At 33.5% G+C, this 25,176-nt stretch overlaps 1 protein-coding gene across 11 annotated transcripts in view; it reads right to left on the reverse strand.

The window, feature by feature from the left end:
* BTBD10 (BTB domain containing 10) overlaps positions 1-25,176 on the reverse strand; it is a 71,055-nt gene that overhangs the window by 11,191 nt on the left and 34,688 nt on the right. For 6 of the 11 annotated variants that reach the window (XM_005612187.4, XM_014741700.3, XM_070273402.1 and 3 more), the window contains 4 exons: positions 8,111-8,307; positions 5,922-6,207; positions 3,019-3,121; positions 1,430-1,550 (listed from right to left, as the gene is read on the reverse strand). In XM_005612187.4, coding sequence (XP_005612244.1) covers positions 1,430-1,550; positions 3,019-3,121; positions 5,922-6,207; positions 8,111-8,307 — 707 coding nt within the window. Of the gene's footprint in view, positions 1-1,429; positions 1,551-3,018; positions 3,122-5,921; positions 6,208-8,110; positions 8,308-11,313; positions 11,378-24,819; positions 24,940-25,176 lie in introns of all 11 variants that reach the window. The other 5 variants (XM_070273399.1, XM_070273400.1, XM_070273403.1 and 2 more) reach the window with 2 other exon arrangements.

Below are 25,176 nucleotides of genomic sequence, written 5' to 3' on the forward strand. Positions count from 1 at the left end.
CAGTTGTGTGCTCCAGCTGTCCAACTATTTGACTTTAAACTTTTAAATATCATTTATAAAGAAACGGATTCAGAGGTGGACCATCCACTTCTTTGTCCCATCTATTGATATTTTTATAGAGGCTTTAAAGAATGTTTGGCAAAAATAAAATGGTACTTAGGAACAAACTTAATAAGACTATTCATTTTCAAAGAGTTAGATCATTACGGAGAATGAAGCAGGACAGTTATATTGAAGTATACACTAGGTGCCTTAAAAACTTAAATAAAATTTTCCATTCACAGTTTCTAACACACCAATCTTTGAAAGGGTATGACACCACTCTGCCAGGCTAGTGTTGAGTTTAGGTAATGAAGCAAACATAACCATATGTGTGGGACTAACACAAGGCTATAACCACATGTAGGAAACTTTTTAAATGGCTTCCCACTGTATATGGGATAAAATGTAAGAACATTAGTGTGGATTAAAGACCTGCCATAATCTGGCCCACCTATTTATTCCCGTCTCCTTCTGGTCCTGATATAAAGTCTCTGTTCCAACTAGGTTATTTCCAAAGTATATCTTTGGCATCTTCACTCCAAAAATCTCAGCTCTTAGAATGACCTACCTACTCTACTCTTTCTAAATCATTCCTATTCATTCATCACTATCTGTCTCCTCTGAACTCTTCCTCAGACCCTGTAGCCCACAATGACCTCTCCTTCTTCTGAACTTCTCCAATCATTTAATACCCAAGCCAACATTTGATAATGCTCATATACTATTCTGACTTTTCTGTGTATAATCACCTTTTTTTCTTAGGCATGGCATAGCAGTGAAAGGAAGGGATCCTCAGGAGGTGATGGGAGAACAATATCGATCAACAAGTTAGGATTCCAAAGTTGCAGACTTTGCTCTGAGATTATGTTTGAAGTTCTTGGATGAAGTCACTTAACCATTTGTATAAATGTGGGCTAGTATTCAATTTAAGATCTTTAATGACAAATACCGCTTTTGAGAATTATTTGTATCTTCCATACTGGATTAGGATATTATCTCCCATGGTAAGTATAAAAAAATTATAAATTTTTGGTTGATGTGATGTTAGGAGTAAAGCCAAACACCACACTCGTCCAAAGCCAGGGCTCCCCAGCTGGGAGACAAAGATCGGCAACAAAAGATGAAGGGAACAGTCAAAGAGGGAATCTGGGAGAGTCTATCAAAAAAATGCATTATCAGAGTTGAAAAACAGTTTTGGAAAATTGCACAGGGAACTTATAAAGATCTCTGTAGACTTCCACAAATAAGCTGCACGGTACTAGAATGCTTTACAATTCAATTAAACAAGTAATTGAAGTCTAGATAAACAGCACGATTTCTTTTCAGGCTTCTCATTCCAATACATTCTAACTCTACAGACTACTCACACACCAAACATTATACTTACTGAGGTCTCTACATTTAATAGTACTATATTCAAAAGAGATACAAAGATAGTCACATGCTTCTCTCAGTTCAGGAATAGATATGCCATCAGGACAACGGATTATTCCTGTTTTATAGTAATCCTAAAAAAGAAAAAGGAAAGAATGCAAAAAACATGTGGAGCATGAGATAGCCAAAACTTATTATTACGGTTGAGCTAGAAGCATTTTCAAAAGTGCTAGCACTCTGAGATTTCTGAATTGTGGAATTTTAAAGTTAGGTGGGACCTCAGTTCACTTAACCACTTTTTCATTTTACCAATAAGAAAAATTTACACCCAAATGGCTTCACTGACTCATCCAGTCATAGAATTATTTAACAGCAGAGGTAAGATTGGAACCCAGGTCCTCCCATTACTTACGCATCTCTTCTCTCTACTATATCATACTAATTTATATGTATTTTTCTCCTCTAAAAGTTATTTTTCTATATAACTAAGATAAATTTTTAAAACTGTTTTTAAAAAGGAAGCTGAATTACATATTTTAAGTTACCTTAAATATTACCTAGAGAACAGAGCAAAATTTGTGGTTTTTAGTAAAGAACTTCAAAGTCATATCCAAGTATTAAAATACGTAAAAGAGAATGCACAATTAGATATTCTTCCTCCAAATACTATCCTTTGGTATTTCCCACATTACTACATCATTAGTAATTATTTCCAAAATCTACTTAAAATGTTGTTAAGAGCTGGTCCCAGAATTACAAATAAGTTACTCCACAGCTGAGTCATAAAAATTTTTCTTACTTGTCAACTCAATTAGAGGTCAAATGAAAGTATGGACAGCTGAGAAAAACACTTCCCAAAAAATTAAGATCTGCCTCATTTCTTGAGGTTCAGAGCTACAGTAACACAATTTTTAAAGTCGCTGCAGTGGAAGCAAGACATCTTCTGGTACTTGTCCAAGTACTAACAACCCAATCAAATCAACTACTTTTCCTGTCTTGTACCTCAGGATCCTACCTCCCCTCTTCCCCCAAAACTATTTGAGGAAACCATATTTTCAGACTGTGGCATAAACTGTCACACACTGTAAATCAAATCTTTATCACTAATTTGAAATTACAAGTAGGGATTCTGTAATACTAATTCAAATGTTCCTCAAAATAAAAGGTTAAAACCTCAAAATTTATGGTTTAAAACAAAGATGTTTTTAAATGTTCTGAAGTGTTCATACTTGCTGGTTATGTACAATAAGTAGCCATATGCTCAGGGAGCAAAAAATGATCAACTTATTGTATTTAAGAGAATTAAGGTGGGAGAAGTGAGATGACTCCAACAATGTTACCACTAAACCTTTGAAAGAACTGCCTGTGCAAGCATAAAAAATAAATCATCCCCTATCCTAGCTTCCCAAAAGTCATAAAATTCATTTATTTATATCATAGTATTTTTATGTTCTAAAATAAAGATGCATTAAATGGTATTTAAAAAAAACAATATCCTGCATACCTCCATTGAGATATCCAAATAGAACTCTGCTTGCAATTCAAGTAACAACCAAGAAGGGGTCATATGATTAATTTAATAGACAAGAAACAAGAACTTACCAGAATAGCTCGAAAGACAGTGGAGCCAATTCCCTCTGCCACCTCATACTCTCCCTTCTCATTAGGACGTGTAAAGTTATGTTCTCTGCCAGATCCAAACATCCTGTGATAGCAAATAATTGAGAAATATATCAATAGGATACTTCCTTCAAAAGGGAAAGTTGATTCCATGTACAAAGGTGAAAAGGAATTATAATTTAAGCATTCAATTAGTTCAAGAATTTTTATCAGAAATTTATTCTGGCAAATGTAATAAATGAAAGAATATTAAAAATATTTCCTTTTTGATGAGAGGGAATAGTAGTATATATCCCCTATAAGTAAGTAAAATCAATTGATAAAATTCAGAAGCTAAAGAACTTTCCAACACCTTCTCCCAGGGTGGGGGGTGTGGTGGGCAGATCAATAAATCTTGGTAAAAGGTGATTTTCCTTTTTTTTTTAAAGATTGGCACCTGAGCTATCTGTTGCCAATCTTTTCTTCTTCTTCTTCTCCCCAAAGCCCCCCATACATAGTTGTATATTCTAGCTGTAAGTCCTTCTGGTTGTGCTATGTGGGATGCCACCTCAGCATGGCCTGGTGGAGCAGTGCCATGTCCACGCCCAGGACCCGAACAGGAGAAACCCTGGGCTGCTGAAGCAGAGGGCGAAAACTTAACCACTCGGCCGTGGGGCCGGCCCCAAAGTTGATTTTTATGCTAACCTTACCAGAAAGAAAAAAAAACGAAAAGGGAAACCATGTTATCTGTGCCTTTTCCTTCAAACTGCTATCTTCATTGCAAAGTTTATGCTATAATGCAGCACATACAGTAACCTAAACTACAAAAAAATAAAATAGTATAGGCAGCTTAGGTTGTTTTACTTTTCACAATCTTAACTATAAATGCAAGAAATCTTGCTCAAAAGTCTTACACTTGCATCCAGAACTGAAAAACAAGCAATCAAATACTGGAGTAGAGAGGAATGAAGAAGTCAAGAGGAGAATGAAAAGTTTAAATAAATGAGGAAAAAGCTGTAAATATTTATTTTTACATAAGGAAAATACAAATAAATTTATGTTTTTTCAAGTCATGTTGTTGGCCCTTTAACAGTAACTACTTAGAAAAGAGGCAATTTGCAAAATATGTTCTCCAAAATGAAAAGTTTAATGTTACTGCCCCCAAGAAAATTTTTAAATTGTGATTAAAGGAAGTCAAACCTCTGAATTCAACGATACCACCATTCCTAAAGTAAATATAGCTGATCTAAGTATTCTGCTCAACAATTTCCCAATTTAAATGGTTTCCCCTTTTGTTATAACACAGAAACTTATAAAGAACAAAGCTTTTTTATTTCAAAGTTTCCAAAAGAATGCCAACTGCTTTTTACAGATCCCATGAATATTAATTTTCATCCCCAAAGATATGCTTTAGTCAAGTGACATGAAAAGAAGCCTTCACTGATGTTAAAAAAAAAAAAAAAAGACAGTCTTTCAGGAATCAAGTGTCATGCAATTTTCTGAAATACATGAACTTTTTACAAAAGGGGAAAGCTATACTTTTCAGATCAATATGGATACATACACACACAAATCTTTTGGGTTTTGTTTTGTTTTTCAAAAAAAAACATAACTGAAGCAAAATATCAAGCATCTACTTTTTTTTTTTTTTAAGATTTTATTTTTTTCCTTTTTTCTCCCAAAGCCCCCGGTACATAGTTCTTCGTTGTGGGTCCTTCTAGTTGTGGCACGTGGGACGCTGCCTCAGCGTCGTCTGATGAGTGGTGCCATATCTGCGCCCAGGATTCGAACCAACGAAACCCTGGGCCACCGCAGCAGAGCGCGCGAACTTAACCATTCGGCCACGGGGCCGACCCCTCAAGCATCTACTTTTTAACTGTGTTTATTTAAAGTCTAGGTAAAAATATAAAGTATTAACAGTGTCAAGTCATCCTCCTAACAGCTTCCATCAATAATCTTCCCCTATACTACTAAAAATACATTAAAGCCTATAGTTCAAGTATTTTTTTCCTCACAGATGTAAAGTCTAGTGCCAATGTTAAAATAAAATATTTATCTACTCAAAATGTACACAGTGTCATATGCTAGCATTTATTCTGTATTTAGGGACACTGACACATACATACAAAAGCATCCCAAATAGCTACTCATGTGCAACCTAGAAAAAAAGCCACAAGTTTTTTACCTCATGTAAACTTCTATTTCATTTATATGCCCCTTCATTTTATATTAAACAGAAAAGATACTAATTTTACAATTAAAAGGTATTTGATCCTAGTTTTGGAAACACTGAAAAATCAAGTCCATGTTGTCTATTAACATTTTTAGATTGTGGTTCCCAAAACTACAAACTTTACATGAATCTATTACTCTAGACCAGCACAGATTAGAAGATGACTATTATCCCGCCTTAATTCCACTAACTACTTGTTAATAACACTCTTTTTTTAAGTATTTATATCAAATTGACAACTCATGCTGACTTTTCAGCTAACCAAACTGTGAGTTTTTCCTCTAAACAATACTGATTCTTGCTGTATTTGTGGTGGAATCTGGGAGCCCCAAGGAAAGGAAACATATTATCACTGTTAGATTCACCTTGTTAGATACAATCCATGGTAACAACCTGTAGAGATCTTTTAATATTCAGTTTTCATTGACTAATATATTTGCTATTCCTACTGGTACAGCAAAGATCATTAGAAATAAAACCAAGTTCAAAATCTGGCTCCACCACTTTCTAGTTGTATTAACTTGAGCAAGTTATTTAACCTCCAAATCTCAGTTATTTCATCTGTAAAATGGAACACTACATTCCACAGAGAATTACTATAAAACTTAAATGAAAAAAATAATGTGAAAGTGCTTTATAATTAGTAATAACAAAGAACTGCAATAATACAAACCTGCCCAACATTGTATTTGGCTGTGCAGTAAAAATAGATGGATCTACAACAAATCTAGTGTTATCCACTATTAGCGTTACTCGTTCTGACGTTCTTACATTCCGAGCTCCTTCTTTTGCATTTTCATATACAAACACCATCTCCCCAGATGCTTTACAGCTACCATCTGAACTGGACTGACTGCTGTTTCTGCTGCTGTTCCCAGCACTGGTGCTGGAACCATTTGGAGATGCTTTTTGAGGACGAGGGCTGCTTGGACGAGAGGAACTGTGATCTTTTTCTCGTTCTAAAATAAAGATGTTAAATACAGTTATGCAAATTTCTTCTAAAAATTCAAGAACCATATATATCTTTTTAAAATTTTGATTTAGAAAAGTTGTTTTAAATCACAGTATTTCTGCTTTTTGACTTCAAATAACATTTTCACAGAATGCCATAAATATTAATTTATTTCCCAGGAATAAAACCTAAAACATCAAAATGTCTTCTAACATAATTAACCTTTGTAGACTTTTAAAAAGATGTATAGCTGACTAATGTTGACTCAGACTAAGATCAAAATTAAGGTAAATTTTCTGTTGCTATTCTACTTAAAAATATATAGAAACCCAAGGAACAGAATATTCTTACAAGTCAAATAAGTGAGCATTGAAAGTTAGTAAAAGATTAATAAGACTATCAATTTAAACTGTCCTAAATACTAAAAGTATTAAAACTATTCTGAGAACACAAAGTACAAACCTTGGAATCTCACTATGTTAACAAGAACATTCCAAAACCTGCAATTTATCCCACAAAAATAAGGTCCAAAGGAAGAAAAAAATTTCACTCAGGACAGCAAGGAGTATTTATTTTTTCAAATGACTTTTAATGTCTACTAAATAAAGTGGCTTTAACAGCTGGTGATATACTGCTTTCTTTTCATTCTCACTTTTGTGGAATAAAGCACCACTACAAATTTTATAGGATCACAGAATTATTATCTATAATTTTAATGGGTAGGAAATAGTGTTAAAATTCAGAAAATTATCTTTAGATGTTGCAATATTCTACAAAGGGGAAATTAAAACTAAGATTTTGTGATAAATTTCCTTTAGAAGCTAGAACACTAAACTTTAAAGGTGACCTAAAAATGTACCTCCATCTCATCAGATTCATCTGCTTTTGCCAAATTCCTCCATGACTCAGGCTACTGAGAACACTCTGTGCAGCTTTACTGACTATATAATTAGGTTTGCTCTATCTTCAGAGATACTTTGACACCTCCCTTTTATTTCCTGTTTCCACAATGCTGGTAGCATCCCAAAAGCAAAATCTGCTAAAGTAATAAAATAATGTATTATATCCTCCTATTCTCTTCCCAGATACTGAACTTTGCCTATAACAAACTGTCAACTCTTATTTAAACTTTTGTTGAGTTTTGGCTTATGAGTACTAGTCTGACTTTAAGGACCTACTTTGATATTGACAACTCCTATGCATAATTAGACCCTAATATAAATGATTTTGATTTATAACAGATAATCAGAAATTATCTCATATAGTAAGTCAAGATATTTAATTTGCCCCTTCCCCAAGGGAAAATGAAAACCAGCAAGCTCACACTGCTTATTTACCTCCGCTTCAGACTGGTGCTTTATAGTCACACAATGTATTACCTGGGGTAATAACGTTCATTTATAGTAATGAGTAGTAAGGAGGAAAAAGATCTGAGCTAGCTGCCAAGAAAGCAAAACACTTCATACCTTCCCTTTCATATTCTATCTTTATTAATAAATTTAAAATATTGCCAAAAATCAAAACAAATTACTCCATGAGGGTTATTTTAGCTTTCATTTCTTTTTTTAGGTTGATTAAACCAAGGTTTCCTATCAATGATTTACTCCAAGTTATTTTAAAATAAACACTGCTACATATATCAACTTAAAAGATTTTTAAAAATCTACATATCACAGCCTTTCAAATTATTTCTCTTATAAGACTGTCCCGGACTCTTAAAAAAAAAGAGTCATTTAACAAGTTGTTTTTTCACAGCAAGAACCAAACTAAGCTACAACAGAAGCAAGTGAATGGAAATAAGAAGTTAATTTTCCCCTGATGTATTAGGCACAATTCATTGTCATTATTACTTTAAAAAGGTAAATACATGCTTTAAAAAACTGTTGGGAAGGTTAGTTGATTTTACATACCAACATGGTGCTGTCGTGTTGGAGAAGTAACATTTCTAATACAAGGAGTGAGCTGAGATTCTGTTCTTTCATGAGATGAATCTCTCGATCTGTCACTTGACCTTCGTCTATCTCTTGATCTCTCATGTCCCCCACTAGCACCATGTAGACTCATTTTGGTGTGGTTGACAACTCCTTTAGCAACACGTGAGGGAGTACTGATAAGTTAGAAAAGAAAATTAATCATAAAATAGAACATGAGAGATCACAAACAAATTTAAAGAAAAAAACAATTAACATAAAACTATCCGTATTTTGAAGTGCAGGAATCAAATGCCACTTTACAACTCTGAAACCTAATTTACCTCAAACTTATAGGTTTTATAAATTCTAGAACACTATGAATTTTAAGGTCACATAATCCAACTCAGTTTTCTAAGGTTGAGAAAACTAAAGCCCAGAAAAGTTAACTGACTTTTGAGTTAGTAGTAGAAGTAGTAGTAATAGGAAAAGAGACCACTCAGATGTCCTAAATATTACTCAAATGTCCTTTTGATTTCTTTGATTGTGAGGGAAAAAGAGAAGGAAAGAGCACCAGCTTCTTTTAAGAACTCTTAAAAAACTGAGGAATAGGGCAAGGTAATTGGTCTCCCTGCCAAATAAAGCCTACATGCTAACTTCAGTCAATCCATTTTGATTTTGATTGAACTCATTTCAAAATTTTTGAAAAGTATTTCCCTAAAAAGCTTAACTGCACTTGTAAAGTCACAGATTTTAAAATTTTTATACATCTTATGCAGAATAAATTTGCCCATGAGAAGTGAATAACTGAGAATGATGATTAACTAAAATAAGCTAATTGACAGAATTCATTCACAAAATTATTTATTTAAGTGATATGTACCAAGGGTACAATGCTGTGCTACAGGCTAGTAGAGAAGCTCCCTCAAGGAGCTTTTGATTGAAGAGTAGCAGTACACAATAACAAATATGTAGAAATTTAAACAATTCAGGAGTTATCCCAAATTTCAAATATAAATGACCAAATATATCTCAAATATATAACTAATAAATGAGTGATAGGTCATAAATGCTTTAAGATCTCAGAGAAATAAGACATCGCTATGAATTAGGGTTAGTCACAGGTGAACCAGGCACTGACAAATAAGATTTCAATAATCAATACATTGTAAGCAGGAAAACTGCTGGGAACAAAAATGAGAGAGCCAGACCTAAGGCATTTTGGAAATTTACTATCTTATACATACCATGGCTTATGATTTAAAAATATTAAAGTGTTTTTAGAAACAGAAGGAACTTCACGGCTTTAGAGTAATAATGACTTAGAATTAAACGGTCTTTTAATACTTAATTGCTCAACATGTTAAATGTTACTTAACATTTTAGAACCTTAGTTTCCTCATCTGTAAAATGTAGATTCTATTTACTTTCTAAGGTTAATATGAGGATTAAATGAAATGTAATTAGCTGACCAGCCGTACCTGGCACAATACAATCACCCATTAAATATTAGTTTATTTGGTTATGACAGATGAGGATATTAAAGTTTAAAATTACAAGACTTGCTCAAAGTCACACAGTAGTTAGTAAATATGCTAATAACAATGTAACCTAAGTCTTCTGATTCATTCCAGTGCCCCCTCCATAATATTACCGTGCTCTCCTTCACCAAAACAACACTCGTTAAAACTTAACTATTTTGATGATTCAGTTGTAAATCCTGCAGTGCTTCAGGGTCATCTTTTCTGCTGGCTTATTAGCTATAACACTAGTTTTGTTATTTCAGTCATTTCTTTTATTATAAAAATCAGTTATCACCTCACTACAACAAACTACAAAGACAAAAGACAGGGCTGACTTTGTATTTACCCCAAGCGTTACTTCTAGGGAAATAAAGGTAACCTATCAGCCTTTATCAGTCATTTGTCTCTCATACACCTAGAGAAAAAATAAATTTCTACTCCCAACTTCTTCCGAGTGAAAAAGATCAGGAGTAGAACTACCTCCTTGGAACATAATCTTTTTCTTCAAATAGAACACATCAAAAGATCCTACGGCATTCACGTTAAAAACCTTAGAGTAGAAACAATGGAATTTCTGGCTCATGTACTAAAGTAGAAAAAGAAAAGAATCCCTACTAATAGAACAAGTATTATATGTTGAAAAAAATAACTCCTCAAATTATTCTAGCTGCTAAGTTTTAAATGTGCTAAGCACACTTTCTAAACATGAATCTAACTGATAATGGAGAAGACACAAACACAACTACCACTAAGGCAACTGCAGGATAAATGTTAAGTGTTTATCCTGAACAAGCCAACTGATTAACTGAAAAAGCATTTCCAGCAGACATCTCTGTAGCTGAAAGATTAAATACTGCTAAGTATTCTGCTGAAATATTGGCTTCATTTCTAAACTGTTTAGATTTTAAAACAAATGCAAAAGGTGTCATCATATACGTCCATCCTCTCTTTTTATTCCTAAATGTAATGTACTCTGGATCAGACCTTCAAAATCAGATGTCACGGAAGACTAATTACGTCCTACTCTATTTAATTAAATAATTTTAGATCAGGAAAGCATTCTAAGGGCAAAAATAATTAATATGTGCAAAAGAAAATGAGGACAAGCAAGTTCAGAGGAGACAACCGTGTTTCATGTTGCATTTAAAAGAGTTTGAGATACATGAATTGAGGACAGATAAAGAGATGAAGAGTATATCAACCCCAAAATCTGGTTCTAGCCAAGACAGAGTGACAAAGACTAAATTTACTTTCCTGTCTAAAACAAGCCAAAAAAATGGACAAAATAAGTGAAACAATGGTTTGCAAGACACAGTATGTCAGGTAAAGAAAGTGATCCTTGATAGATGGAAAACAAATGAGACAATCCCAAGAACTGCCCCAATTACTACTTTGAGGGAGTTTCCAGAGTAAACACAGGGAGGTAAAACCCAGGCAAAAACCTGGTAGACTCTGAGTTAAGGATATGGAGCTGAGTGGTTGGGGACAATAGGTGGCTAGAGTTCTCAGGAAAGAGTATCAGAGAGAGGAGAGCAGCACAGAGAGAAAACCTCAGAGATCTTGCAGAGTCTTCCTAGAATATTGAGCTGAGTACCAATCAGCACACACGTGTGAGGAAACTACTGCAGCTGAGGAAAGAACCAACTCAAAGGATTAGAGGAAGCAGTGCCCAGGACTTACACAGGGGCAGGAATGAGGCCTGTTCCCCCCAGTCAGGCTGGAAAGCTTCATAATGCATAGGGATCTGTGGAGACAATATAAAGGGTCTTGGCTCTGAAATAGTAAATAATTAGATCTAAACTGAGCATTGCTCTAGTCACATCTAACAAATCTTAACAGCAAGACCTGAAAGAATCAAATTGTTTCCAAGTAACTAAAACTAAATGCTAAAACAAAGCTCAAGAATATTTATAGAAACACAAAAATATCCACCACCCAAACAAGGTAAAATTCATAATGTACAGCATTCAATAAAAAACCACCAGGCATACAAAGAAGCGGGAAAACATAACCTATAAGGAAGAAAACTCAATCAAAATCAACCCAGAAGTGGCACATACGTTAGAATTAGAAACAAAGCCATTAAAATAGTCATTATAACCATATTCCTCCAAAAAGTTATGAGGAGACATAGAAGATAAAAAAGATGCAAACCAAACTTCTTGAGATAAAAATGATGATGTCCGAGATGAAAAATACACTGAATGGAAGATTACGTATTACAAAAGAAAAGATTCACAAACTTGTAGACACAGCAATAGGAAATATGCAAAATGAAATAAAGAGAAAATAGAAAAACAGACTACAAGTGAGCTGCAGGTCAACTTTCCTGTTGTTAGCGCCATCAAGTTAATTCCAACACCTAGTGACCCTGTGTACAGAACCATGCCTGGCCTTTTTGGGCCATCCTCTCACCTTCCAGCACTGTATCAGACAATGCTCCACTGCTATTCATAGGGTTTTCATGGCCAATCTTTTTGGAAGTGGGCGGCCAGGTCCTTCTTCGTAGTCTGTCTTAGTCTGGAAGCTCTGCTGAAACCTGTCCACCACGGGTGACCCTGCTCATATTTGAAATACCAGTGGGATAGCTTTCGGCATCACAGCAACACGCCACCACCAAAGTATGACAACCGATGCGAGTGGTTCCCTGACCCAGAAACGAACACAGGCCAAGGTGGTGAGAGCACCAAATCTTAACCACTAGACCATCAAGGCTGGCTGGGTCAACTTTAAGTCCCCTAATATAGGTATAAATGGAGTCCATAAAGGAAGAGAGGTGGGGAAGAGAAAAAATATTCAAAGAAATAATGTCTTGAAATGTAACAAAAACAACAAACCCATAAATGCAACACACACAACAAATCACAAACACATTTTAAGAAAAAATAAAAAACAAAACCAAAAACCCTGTCACCCACGTTTGTTAGAGCCAAAAAACATCTTTCAAAAATAAAGGGGAAATGCATTTTCAGACACACAGAAAAAGATCTATGAATTCATCACAAGCAGAACTGCACTGCAAGAAAAGTTAAAGGAAGTCCTCCAGGCAGAAGAAAAATAATGCCAGATGAAAATATGAATCTAAACAAAGGAATGAAGAATACTGGAAATAGTAACTACATGGGAAAATATATGATATTTTCCTTATTGTTTAAATCTCTTTAAAAGATTAAACAATAATTATAACAATATAGTACGCTGTTTATAACATATACGTATGACTACAATAGCACAAAGTTTGGGAGGAGAGAAATAAAAGTACACTATTGTAAGGCTCTCATTCTACACAACAAATGGTATAATATCACTTGAAGGTAGACTACGATAAATTAAAGATGTATGTTATAAGCTATAAAGCAACCACTAAAGCAAGGAAACAAAGAATTACAACTAATAAGCCAATAAAGGAGACAAAATGAAATCATAAAAAAGATACAATTAATCCAAAAGAGGGCAAAGAAAAAAGGGGAAGAATGGGGAAACAAGAACAAATGGGACAAAGAAAATAAACAGCAAGATGACAGATTTAACCTTAGCCAAATCTATAATCACATTAAAGGTAAATGGTTTAAGTCATAAAAGGTAAAGATTATCAGATTGGATACACAAGCCAGACCCCACATATGCTGCCTATAAGAAACACACTTTAAATATAAAAGTACAAAGAGGTTCAATATAAAAGGATAAGGAAAGATAAACCATGTTAACACTAGTCGAAAGAAAGCAAGAGTGGCTATATTAATATCAGACAAAGTAGTCCTCAGAGCAAAGAATATTACCAAGGCATTTCATAAGCATAAAGGGGTAAATTCATTAAGAGTACTTAACAATCCCAAAAGTTCTTCTGCCTCATAACAGAGCTTCAAAATACATAAAGCAACAAGTGATAAAATTACAAAGAGAACTAGACAATTCCACAGTTATAATCAGAAATTTCAATACCCCTCTCATAATATTTAATAGAAAGAGCACATAGAAAATCAGTACAGATGAATAAAGTTTGAGCAACACTATCAACTGGCTTGGCTTAATTGACACGTATAGAAAGTTTCACCCAACAAGGGCAGAAAACTTATGCTTTTCATGTGTACACAGAACATTTATCAAGACAGACCATATTCCGGGCAATAAAACAAGTCTCAATAAATTTAAAAGAATTCAATCATACAAAGTATGCTCTCTGATTACAATGGAATCAAATTAAAATTCAATAACAGAAAGATATCTGGAAAATTCCCAAACATTTGCAAATTAAACAAGACCTTTCTAAATAACCCATAACAAAGAAGAAATCAGAAGAGAAAACAGAAAATTTTGAAGTGGAAAAAACCCAACATATCAAAATTTGTGGAATGGCATGATATTATAGTAACAGTTAGGGACCAAGTTATAGCATTAAATGCCTGCATTAGAAAAGAAGAAAGGTCTAAGAAAAATCATCTCAGTTTCCACCTTAAGAAACTAGACAAAGAGCAAATTAAACCCAAAGAAAGTAGAAGATCAGAGTGGAAATCAAAATAATAGAAAGTAGAACAAAAAATTGGGAAAATCAATGAAAAAAAAAGCTGGTTCTTTCAAAAGATCAATGTCTAGCTACACAGACTGGGAAAAAATCAAGAAGATATAAATTACCAATATCAGAAATGAGAGTTGACATCACTACAAAGGTTACATATTAAAAGAATGAGAGAAGAATATTATAAACAACTTTATGCAAATAAATTCACCAACTTAGAAGAACTGGATCAAATTCCAAACTACCAAAATTTACTCAAGAAGCAGATAAGGTAAATAGCTCTATATCTATTAAAGAAATTGAATTTGTAGTTAAGAACTTCCCTCAAAGAAAACTACAGGTCCAGATGGCTTCACTCATGAATTCCACTATGCATTTAAGATAGAAATAATAGCAATCCTACATAAACTCTTCTAGAAAATTGAAGAAAAGATATTATTTCCTAACATTTTATGAGGCTAGCATTACTCAGATACCAAAACCTGACAAAGACATTATAAGAAAACTATAAACGTACATCCCTCAGAACACAGATGCAAATATTTTAAATAATATTTTAATAATTCAAGTACACCAATATATAAAAACGTTAATACATCATGACTTAATGGGATTTACCCTAAAAATGCAAGAATAGCTGAATATTCAAAAGTCAATATAATTCACCATATTAACAAATTAATAAAGAAAAAATTTATATCTCAATATAAGTAGGAAATACATTTGACAAAATCCAAAATCTATTACCAATTAAAAAAGAAAAGGAAAAAAACCTCAGCAAAGTGGGAACACAATGGAATTTCATCAGCTGGATAAGATATCTATGGATATCTTAGATATCTACAGCCAACATGGTACTTAGTGGTCAAAGACCAAATGTTCTGCTCCTAAGATCAGGAACAAGACAAGGATGTCTACTCTCACCACTTCTATTCACCAATGTACTGAAGAATCTAGCCAGAGCAATAAGGCAAGAAAACAATATAGAAGGCATCCAGATTGGAAAAGAAGTAAAACTGTCCTATCTGCAGACAACATGATCGTCTATTGTAGACTCCAGTACAAAAAGTTACTAGAACTAACGAGTGAGTTTAGCAGTCACAGAAGACAAGATCAATATTTAAAAATCAACTGTTATTTCTATATACCAGCAACAATGAGAAACCGAAATTTTAAAAATACGACCATTAACAATGACATCAACAAACCGAAATATTCAAGGATAAATCCAACAAGAGATGTGAAAGACCTGCAGGCTAAAAACTACAAAATATTGCTGAGAGAAATTAAAGAAGAGCTAAATAAGTGGAGAAATATACCATGCTCCCAAGTCAGAAGACTCAGTACTGTTAACATGTCAATTCTCCCCAAGTTGATCCATAGATACAACATAATTCCAATCGAAAACCAAGCAAGCTTCCTTATCAAAAGTGACAAACTTATTCTAAAATGGAAATACAAAAGATCTAAAATAGCCTAAGTAACTTTTTAAAAAGAACAGAGTTAAAATACTAACACAACCTGATTTCAAGGCTTATTATAAAGCTATAGGAATGAACACGGTGTGCTATTGGCATAATGACAGACAAGTAGATCAATGGATCAAAGAAGGACCTACATACACATGTATGGACAACTCATTTTCAATAAGAGTCCAAAGTCAATCCAAGAGTCTTTTCATCAAATGGCACCGAAAAGAATGGGTATACAACGAATATTCCACTTCCAGCACCTCTGGGAAAAGAAAAAGAACTCTGACCTAAAGCTCGCATCATACACAAAAGTGAACTCAAAATAGATCCCAAACCTAAATCTCTAACCTAAAACTATAACACTTCTAGGGGGAAAAAAGCACAACTCACTTAAAAATAAATTGATATCTTGGATTATATCAAAATTAAAAACTTTTGCTCTTCAAAAGACACTGTTAAAAGAATGAAATGATATATCTGATAAAGGACTTGTATCCAGAATATACATAAAAGACCAACCCTATCAAGTGTTGGTGAATATGTGTATGAAATGGAACTCTCATTAATACTCCTGGTGGTGATGTAAGATAAGAGCATGACTTTGGAAACTGTTTTGGAAAACAGTTTGACAGTTTCTTAACAAGTTAAATACACACTAGCCATGTGATCCAGCCATGCCATCTTACGTATTTACTCAAAAGAAATGAAAGCCTATGTCCATAAAAAGATACAAACATTGTTAGTAGCTTTATTGGTAATAGCCCAAAACTGGAAACAACCTAAATGTCTATGAACAGATGACTGGATAAATAACCTGTGGTATATCCACACAATGGACTATTACTCAACAATAAAAAGGAATGAACTATTGATACAAGTTAAAATACAGATCAAGCTCAAAATAGTTATGCTGAGTCAAAGAAGCCAGATGTCCTCCCTTCCCAAAAAAGAGTACATTTACATCAAATTCCAGGAGATACAAACTAATGTACAGTATCAGAAAACAGATTGGTGGTTGTCTGGGCATGGAATATGGGGGCTGGAAAGGGAGAATGAAAAGGGCTACAAAGGACTCGAAGGAAACTTTTGAGTGTGGTATACGTTCATTATCTTGGTTGTGGTGAGGTTTCATGAGTGCACACACATATCAGAACTTATCAAAGTGTACACCAGAACTGGCCTCCTGGCCAGAACACAGCCTATTTAAGGCCGCCCTCCCAGGAAGTTGCCACTTAGCTATTTCAATTACACTTAAGTAATAAAAGTCATGCGTTTCTTTTCCTAATAGTTAATCTTTTCTTCTTATGCTTTTCTCACCTGAGTTCACTGAATTCTCTTTCACCAACCTAAGCATTTCTACAATCAGATTAAAAACAACTACCATCTCCAACCGATCACCACTTGAAAACCTCACAGATCACCGTTTATTACGTAATGAAGTAATACCAGAATCCATAATCATGAATCCTCTAAGATCACAATTTTCTTCAACTAAGGAATATCACTTCCAGCACCTCTGGTTATGTAAATAAATCGACCTTCAACGCAAGCTCTACTGCCAAAAGAAAATATTTCCACTTGTAAATTTTGCAACTTTATAAGCTAATAATGCTTCTGATTTCTTTATCTTATACTAACTTTTCACTTAACTTCAAAATCATGCTTTGAAGCATAAAGTAAATCAATAGGCAATAGTCTTTCCAAAAAGTTTTACATCTTACTAAAATGGTGACTCTCAGATGCAAATATCTATTTACATCAAACTTTAGAATATTAATTTTATATGAACTTCTACATATGACTTTGCCGTCTCATTTGTTTAAAAATTCTAATTACAGCAGCAGCTTCCAGTGGCAGGCAGGTTCCTAAGGACCGAAGAGAAATCTAAGAGTCTCTATCACTTTGTGCAATGAAACTATAGAACTCCTATGGGAGAAAAAAGAATACTAAAATAATATGTATAGAATTTCAAAAATCCAACAGTATTGCAAAGTTTATAACACAAACCATCCCACTCTCTGAATGGATAAATAAACTGTGGTACATCCATACAATGAAATACTACTCAGAAATAAAAAAAGAACTACCGATACATATAACAATGTGAACAGATCTCAAGGACAGTATGCTGAATGAAAAAATCCAAACCCAAAAGTTAACATACTATCAGATTCCATTTCTATAATATTCTCAAAATGACAAAATTATAGTGATGAAGAACAAATCAGGGGCTGCAGAGATTAGGGATGATGACAGGGTGTGACTCTAAAGGGGTAGCTTGAGGGAGTTTCTTTGTGATGATGAAACAGTTCTATATCCTGATTGTGGTGGTAGTTAATGAATCCATAGATGTGATAAAATATCACAAAATATATACCAGAAAAAAAAAAGTCCATATAGAAACTGATGTCTACAGTTTAGTTACAGTATTGTACCAACGTCAATTTCCTAGTTTGATAATGTACTACATTTACGTGCGATGGCATCATTGAAGGAAGCTGAGTGAAGAGTATCCAGGAACTCACTGTACAATATTTGCAATTTCTTGTAAATCTAAATTATTTCACAATAAAAAGTTTAATAAACACAACAAAAAAAGGCAATAGACAATGTAGAGACAGGAAAAAAAGCAAAGCTATAATCAATAAACTCGATGATATAAAAAAAGATATTGTGTCCATGAAACAAAGACAGAGATGCTATTTTTTAAAAAATTTAAAGAATGAGAAAGACTTCTTAGAAATTCAAAACACAATAGCAGAACTTTTAAAGGTTACTTGAAAGGTTGAAAGAAAAAGTTGGGAATAAAAGAAAGACAAACAAATAGAAAATAAGATGAGAAAATTAGAGAACTAATGAAGGAGGTCAACATTCAACTAATATATGTTCCAGAGAGAACAGAGGGGAGTAAATTACCAAAGAAATAATAAATGAAAAATTTCCAGACATAACTGCTATTATTAGCACTGATGATATCTCACAAAATTTTGTGTGTGTGTGCAGAGCTATAGATACGAAGCTTTATAGTTACAAGGTGTTTTAAACATTGAAGCAAGCTTTAAAAAACATTTTTTCTTAAAGAGGAAGTGAGCATGTTTGTAAATTTCAGATTAGATGTTCCTATCCGTTTGAGTTAGTCTGTCCTTATTAAAAAAGCAATATTTTAAATTCTATTTTATTTTTGGGAAAAATAAGCTGTTTTTATTACTATAACAAATATATCTTACATTCTAGCTTTTTTAACTAAACCTTTTAAATGGTTTTATATTATTTTTGAAGAATTAATTTGCATATGCTTTTTATAAGCATTTTTAATGTGTTGAGTTGGCAAACTATTGCTCATAGGACAAATTCCACCTATTATCTGATTTTTTAAATAAAGTTTTATGAGAACACAACCATGCTCATTCATTTAAATATTATTTATGGCTGCTTTCACTCTATAACGGCAAAATTGAGTGGTTGTGTATAGCCTACACAGCCAAAACTATTTACTATCCAGCCCTTCACAGAAAATGTTTGACAATCCCTGTGATAAGTGTCACTAACTGTGATGACATAAGAAATGCCATCAAACTTCTAAATCTATTTTCAACATATTTAATGCAAAGTTCTCTCTCATCTTTTTCCCTTTTTTGTCAATTAGCCTTTTCTGTAAGTTTTCTGTTCTTCTGCTTAATATATATACGGTAAGTCTCCCAAGGAACAAAGCCTAATTACTGAAAAGGGCAGTTCTGAATGAGCTATGTTCTTAAAGGTCATCTGTTAAGTCTGTTTTTGATGCATTTTTTCCATAGAAATATTTTAAATGATACTTTAATCCCAGATTACCTCACAAAAGACAACTGTAGCAAGAAATAGAGCCCAAGAATAGTTTTAATACTAGTCCTAAATCCTGACATCTTTCTCTTTTTTCTAAAATCCATTGTCAGATAGGTCAGCAACTCTAGTGAGGCAGAAGCCGTAGGGACTTTGATATACTGTTGTACGATTGCTCTAAGATCATCTTTCCTTTGAAGTCAAATGAAGACCTAGATATTAAAATTTGGACAGAAAAGAACCCTTTATGGCCAAACTGTAACATTTTACTACCAAGGTAAAAGTTTTCCCAACTGATAAAAATTAATTTTATGTAAATAGTGAAGGAGCTGGAGGTTTCTTTTGCTTTTAAAATGTCTATTATCTTGTTTCTGGCTTTTGAACTTTTTTAATGAAGGAAGATGTTGCTAGGCAAGCATCTCTCCAAATTGAGGAGTCTCTGAATTGAAGCTATAATAATACTAATATTTTACCGCTAATTTTTTTAGTTCCAACAAATTTTTTAGTTCTAAAAAATAATTCATCAATAGGTGTCAGGTGCTTGCAACATATAATGACAACTAAAACCTATAACAGCTAAAAGTATTCTTACCCTCTCCCTCAGCAATGTTCTTAGTTTTATCACACATTCACTCTACCAAATATTCTCTGAATACCTATCATATGCTACTTACTATTCTAGTCCTGGTGGATATAACTGAGACAGTCTCTGCCCTCAAAATCAATACATTCTAGTGGAGAAAAACATAGAGCACACACAAATAAATACATTAAATATCATATGGCAGTAAGTGCTACGAGAAAAAATAAAGCAGGGTAGAGAGGACAGAGACTTATCATTTTGAGGTAGGAGGTTCTCGTTTAGACAGAGCGGTCAAGGTAGGACTCTCTGAGGAGATATCTGAACAAGATCTAAGGAAGTGAGAAATAGAACTATGAGAACAAATAAGGGAAAAGTGGTACAAGACCGTGTGGCAAGAGTAACTGTTGGTTTTTTCGAGGCATTCAAGAAGGCTAGGATAGCTGGTGCACAAAACGCAAGAAGGACAGTTAAAAGACGAACTCAGAGACACAAGACTAGAATCAGATCATGAAAGACCTTGAAGGAATGTTTAAAGGGTTTTTGCTTTTGAGCTGAGTGAAATGGGTACCAGTGAAGTGTGAATTACATGATCTAACTTATGTTAGATCAAGTGGACAATGGAAAAAGAGGTCAAAGGTAGAATCAAATGACCATTTCGGAGGCTACCATAAACAATCCAGGTGAGAGCTAAAAGTGACCTGGACCAGAGTTGTAGTAGTGTCTGGGATAAACAGCGGACTAGACTCTTGAAGAATAAGACTTTGGAATTTGATAGATTAAACAGAGGAGGCGAGAAAGAGGAGTCAAGATGACTCCATGATTTTGGCGGGAGCAACTAACAGAATGGAAGTTCCATTTACTAAATGAGAATGACAGTGGAAGGATTAGGTTTGGAAAGTGTAGGTGTATCTTAGACATGTTAAGAGTGAGATGTTTATTAGACATCCAAGTGGAGATATCAAATAGGGAGTTAGATACATAAGTCTAAAGTTCAGGGGGAAGGTCCAGGTTAAAGATAAAAATTTGGGAGTTGGAAATCACTATATACTTGATATTCTCAAGCACTCCTACCATAGAAAATAGTAAAGTACTTCTAAAAAATAGCTAACCACTATTAATAATTGTGCAGATCTAAATTAGTGGTCAGACAGATACATTTTATATCTATTCATTCATTCAACAATATTTATTAAATGACTACTTTGTGCCAGTTGCCATTCTGGGTGCTGTTCATGATTGAGAATAATATTATAATGCATACACAATCAAGTACTTTTAACTGTGCTTTAAAAAATTATAATTATTTTTTACAAACTTTTGTAGCATCTTTTCTACTTATTAGTAAAGGGGAAGTGAAATAAAATCAATGGAAAAAAGATATAAAGTACAAATACAAGATTTAGTTTTAGACATATTTATCAAAAGACTGTGAATATTTTCACAAATTAGTTTCACAAAACAGGTTTCTAGAGAGAAACTATAGCAATCCCACAATCATTCATACTTCCAAATGGCCTTTTGAAAACATAAACTGACTTGTTCCACTAAATTCCCTCCTCTATGCTTCATAGTAAAATCTTAAGCATTAAAAGAATTAAAAATCTAAACTATACTGCAGTTAGAGTGATAAAATAAAAGAATAAGAGAATATGCATCAGAGGCCCTTTGACAGTGGTCATTCAATATGCTTAACTATCCTAGGAAATAACCATAGAAACATATAACCTAAGTTTAAGGAAAACTTTTTAGGAAATCTAGTCCAAACACCCATCTAATTCCTGAATTTCATCTACAAAGTCTTCAAGAACTGGCTGACCTATTGCTGTTAAGGAGAGGAAAGGGTAACTTTTTTCTTTTTATAATAGTTCTCTTCTATCTTTGGAAAGCTCTGACTCTCAGGCAGTTTTTCCTTAACACTAAAGCTTAATTAAACATTTTTATCTGACCCTAGTTCAGGGTTTTGGATCAGTTAATTATCTGTTATGGGGAGCTGTCCTGTGCATCGTAGGATGTTTAGCAGCATCTCTGGCCTCCACCCACCAGATGATAGGAGTACTCCTTTCCGCGAGTTGTAACAACCAAAAATGTCTTCAGACATTGCCAATGTCCAATAAGGAGCAAAATCAACCCTCTAGTTGAGAACCACTGCCCTAGTTCTATCTGCTAGGACCAAATAACAGCACCACAACTAATATTTGAGCAGTTAGTACATGTCAGGCACAATACTGAGCACTTTACGTATATTTTCATTTAATCCTCAAAACCATTTTACAGCTGAGAAAATGAAGGCTGAGAAGCTAAGCAACTTACCTAAAATCCTAAAATTAAGTGGCAGGTCTGAGATGTGACCTAAGGAGTTCCATTTCAGAGCTCATGCTTTTAATCTCAAACAAGTTTGACTCAAACCACGTCTAATTTCTTTTACAAAGGATAACTCTTCACATATTTGAAACTGGCTCTTATTGTAAGATTCCTTAGTATCTACCAGAGCTGCCCCCTCAAAACCTCTAAATTCTCAGTTCTTTAAGGTGACAAAGCTTCCAACTTCTTCACATCCTTCCTTCTAAATATACACAGAACTAAAGACAATACTTTAGTGTGCAGCAGAGTTGCTCTAGCTTTCTTTCCTATTAATTACAATGATTTTTTAGCAGGGAGGGCAGGGGAGAAGATGGGATGATGGCAGCCATATTGCACTTTTGTTTTATATCAAGTTTACTGCCAACTACCACCCTCAGGTCTTTTCCATATGTGATGTTGTAAAGCCATGTTAACTTAACGTATGTTAGTGCTTTTCCAGTCTTATGTATACTCCTAACAAGTTCATTTAAATTTAGTCCAACAATCCAGACTCAGAGATCACTTTGGATCATTAAGCATATTATTTACTATACTTCTTCCTTCATCGTCACCTATAAATTTGATAATGTGCCTTCTCCAGATGAGCATAAGACAAAGAAAAGAACAAGGCCATCTTCTAAGATCATTAATCTTTGGATAGGGTCAGTCAAAATCAAAATTGTGTTGATTAATTAACACAATCAACTATGGTGAACTAATTTTTCCTTCACCTTACACCCAAGGATATAAAAAAAGACTTTACCAAAAACTGTAAGCCCAAATACATTATACTGCTACTAGTCTACCAATTGCATCAAAGAAAAATCAAAGTTCCTCTGACAATCTATTTTTAGCAAACCGATTCTGCATCATTTTTAAACTGTTTTTCTTCAAGTTACTCAAACTATCCTTTTCATTTTTTTGTTCTAAAATCTACCTTTTTTTCAAAAGCAGGCCTGGAATCCTCCATCTTTTAGGACTTTTTGTATTCTCCTAAAACCTTAAGACCACAAATAACATCAATAATTTTAAGATTTTATAGGCAGTTCTTTTTATAACTATAAGATGTTTCAACTGGCCCAGGAGACAACTCATTTAACCAGACGCATTTTTTATCTCTATACTCATGTTGGTTTTTATGGCCTTCCTAGCAATGTTTGCTTTGTGACTACTATCATTGCTGGTGGTGGGGGTGGCTCTTCCTCTTCAACAAAGAAGCTCCTAAATAAGAGGTGAGGGATTTTTTCTTCTCTCATTGCCATGAATTACACTTTCCTTGATTACCTTTTTAAATGTAATATAAGAAACCCTTTTGGTTGGTCTTAGCCTTTTTTCTAAAGTCTCAGCTTATCTGAGCTCTTGTTTTTCTCATTTTTTAAAAGATGTATTTTCTATACTTTATTATGGCAATCTTAGCCATTTGCTTTGTTTTAAAAGTAGTGTGCATATCTTTAAAGAATTCATTGTATAGTCACACTAAGGATCTTTTTCAGTCCAAAAAATATCAGAATTACATTTTTACTTAACTCCCTAAAACATTCTTCCTTTTAGAATAAATTTATACTGTGGAATCACGCTCATCTTTTCTCTGATCAAGAATAAGAAAAACTCAGTTTGGTGAAATAAACTACAAAATACATATACACAAAACACTATGCAGTTCTTAAGAATTATGCTATAGAAAACTAGTTCATGACATAGGAGATGTTCATGATTAAGGTTTTTTTTAAAGGGATGGGTTATGTAACAGCACACACAGTAATATCCCAAAATCATTTTTAAGTACATATGTGTGATTTTATACTTTTGCATATACAGAGAAAAAAACAGGCTATATGCAAAAATATTTAAAGTATTTTTCTTATGATCGTATAATAAGATATTTTTGTTTTCTTCTATGCTCTTTTCTGTATTTATCAAATGTATGTAATGAATATGTATCACTTTTACAATAACACAAGCATTATTATTTTAAAAGGATCAGCAGAACCAGAGGAAAATATTCCATAAAGTATAAGACAAAAAAGTCTAGCTTGAAATTTTTGCATTTATAAACTCTATTACTAAAACAATCTTAGAAAAACATTTCTGGACACCAAACCACAAAAAAAGCCAATACAAGATACCACTAGTTAGTCTAACTATATAAATAAGTCGTGACAACCATCAAGATAACTATTCAAACTTTTAGAAATTAAATGGGAGAAATCACAAGAACTTCCTGACATTTCAAGGAAAGGATATAATAAACTATTTAAATACATTAAAAATAAAATAATTTTAAAATGTTGTATAGCCCCCAAAATCCCTACAAAATGAAGGAGGAGTAGGATAGGGATAATGAAGACAAAAGAAAAAAACCATTAGTCAAAATGTTTAAAATTGGGCTAAAATTTCCTAATCAAGTAAGCAATGTCACCTGTTAAGATTTAAAATCTCATAGCAAGAACAATTACCTTTATTTAGAAATTTTGTCTGGTTGAAAATCAGTTTGCATTAACCCAAAAACTTATCTGGTTTACTCTCTATTTCAGTGCAGTATCCAGGCAATCTATTCAAAGTCTGTATTCTAAAAGCTTAGAAAGAAAGTCATTTTAACCAATTAAAACTTTATCATTCAAATACATTTGGTTCTATAAAATACTACTACATATAAGTGGTTCTACTAATCCTTAATTCATTCAAAAGGAAAAATACATTCACTTTCTTCTTTAGGAAATTATTTCAATTATTTCATTTCTTTACCTTGAATTTTATTTTCAAAGATATAAAAATATTATTTCAAAATTAATTTTTCCTTAAATAAATTTTTG

Source organism: Equus caballus, chromosome 7, assembly GCF_041296265.1.
Source record: "Equus caballus isolate H_3958 breed thoroughbred chromosome 7, TB-T2T, whole genome shotgun sequence".
NCBI classification, from domain to species: Eukaryota; Metazoa; Chordata; class Mammalia; order Perissodactyla; family Equidae; genus Equus; species Equus caballus.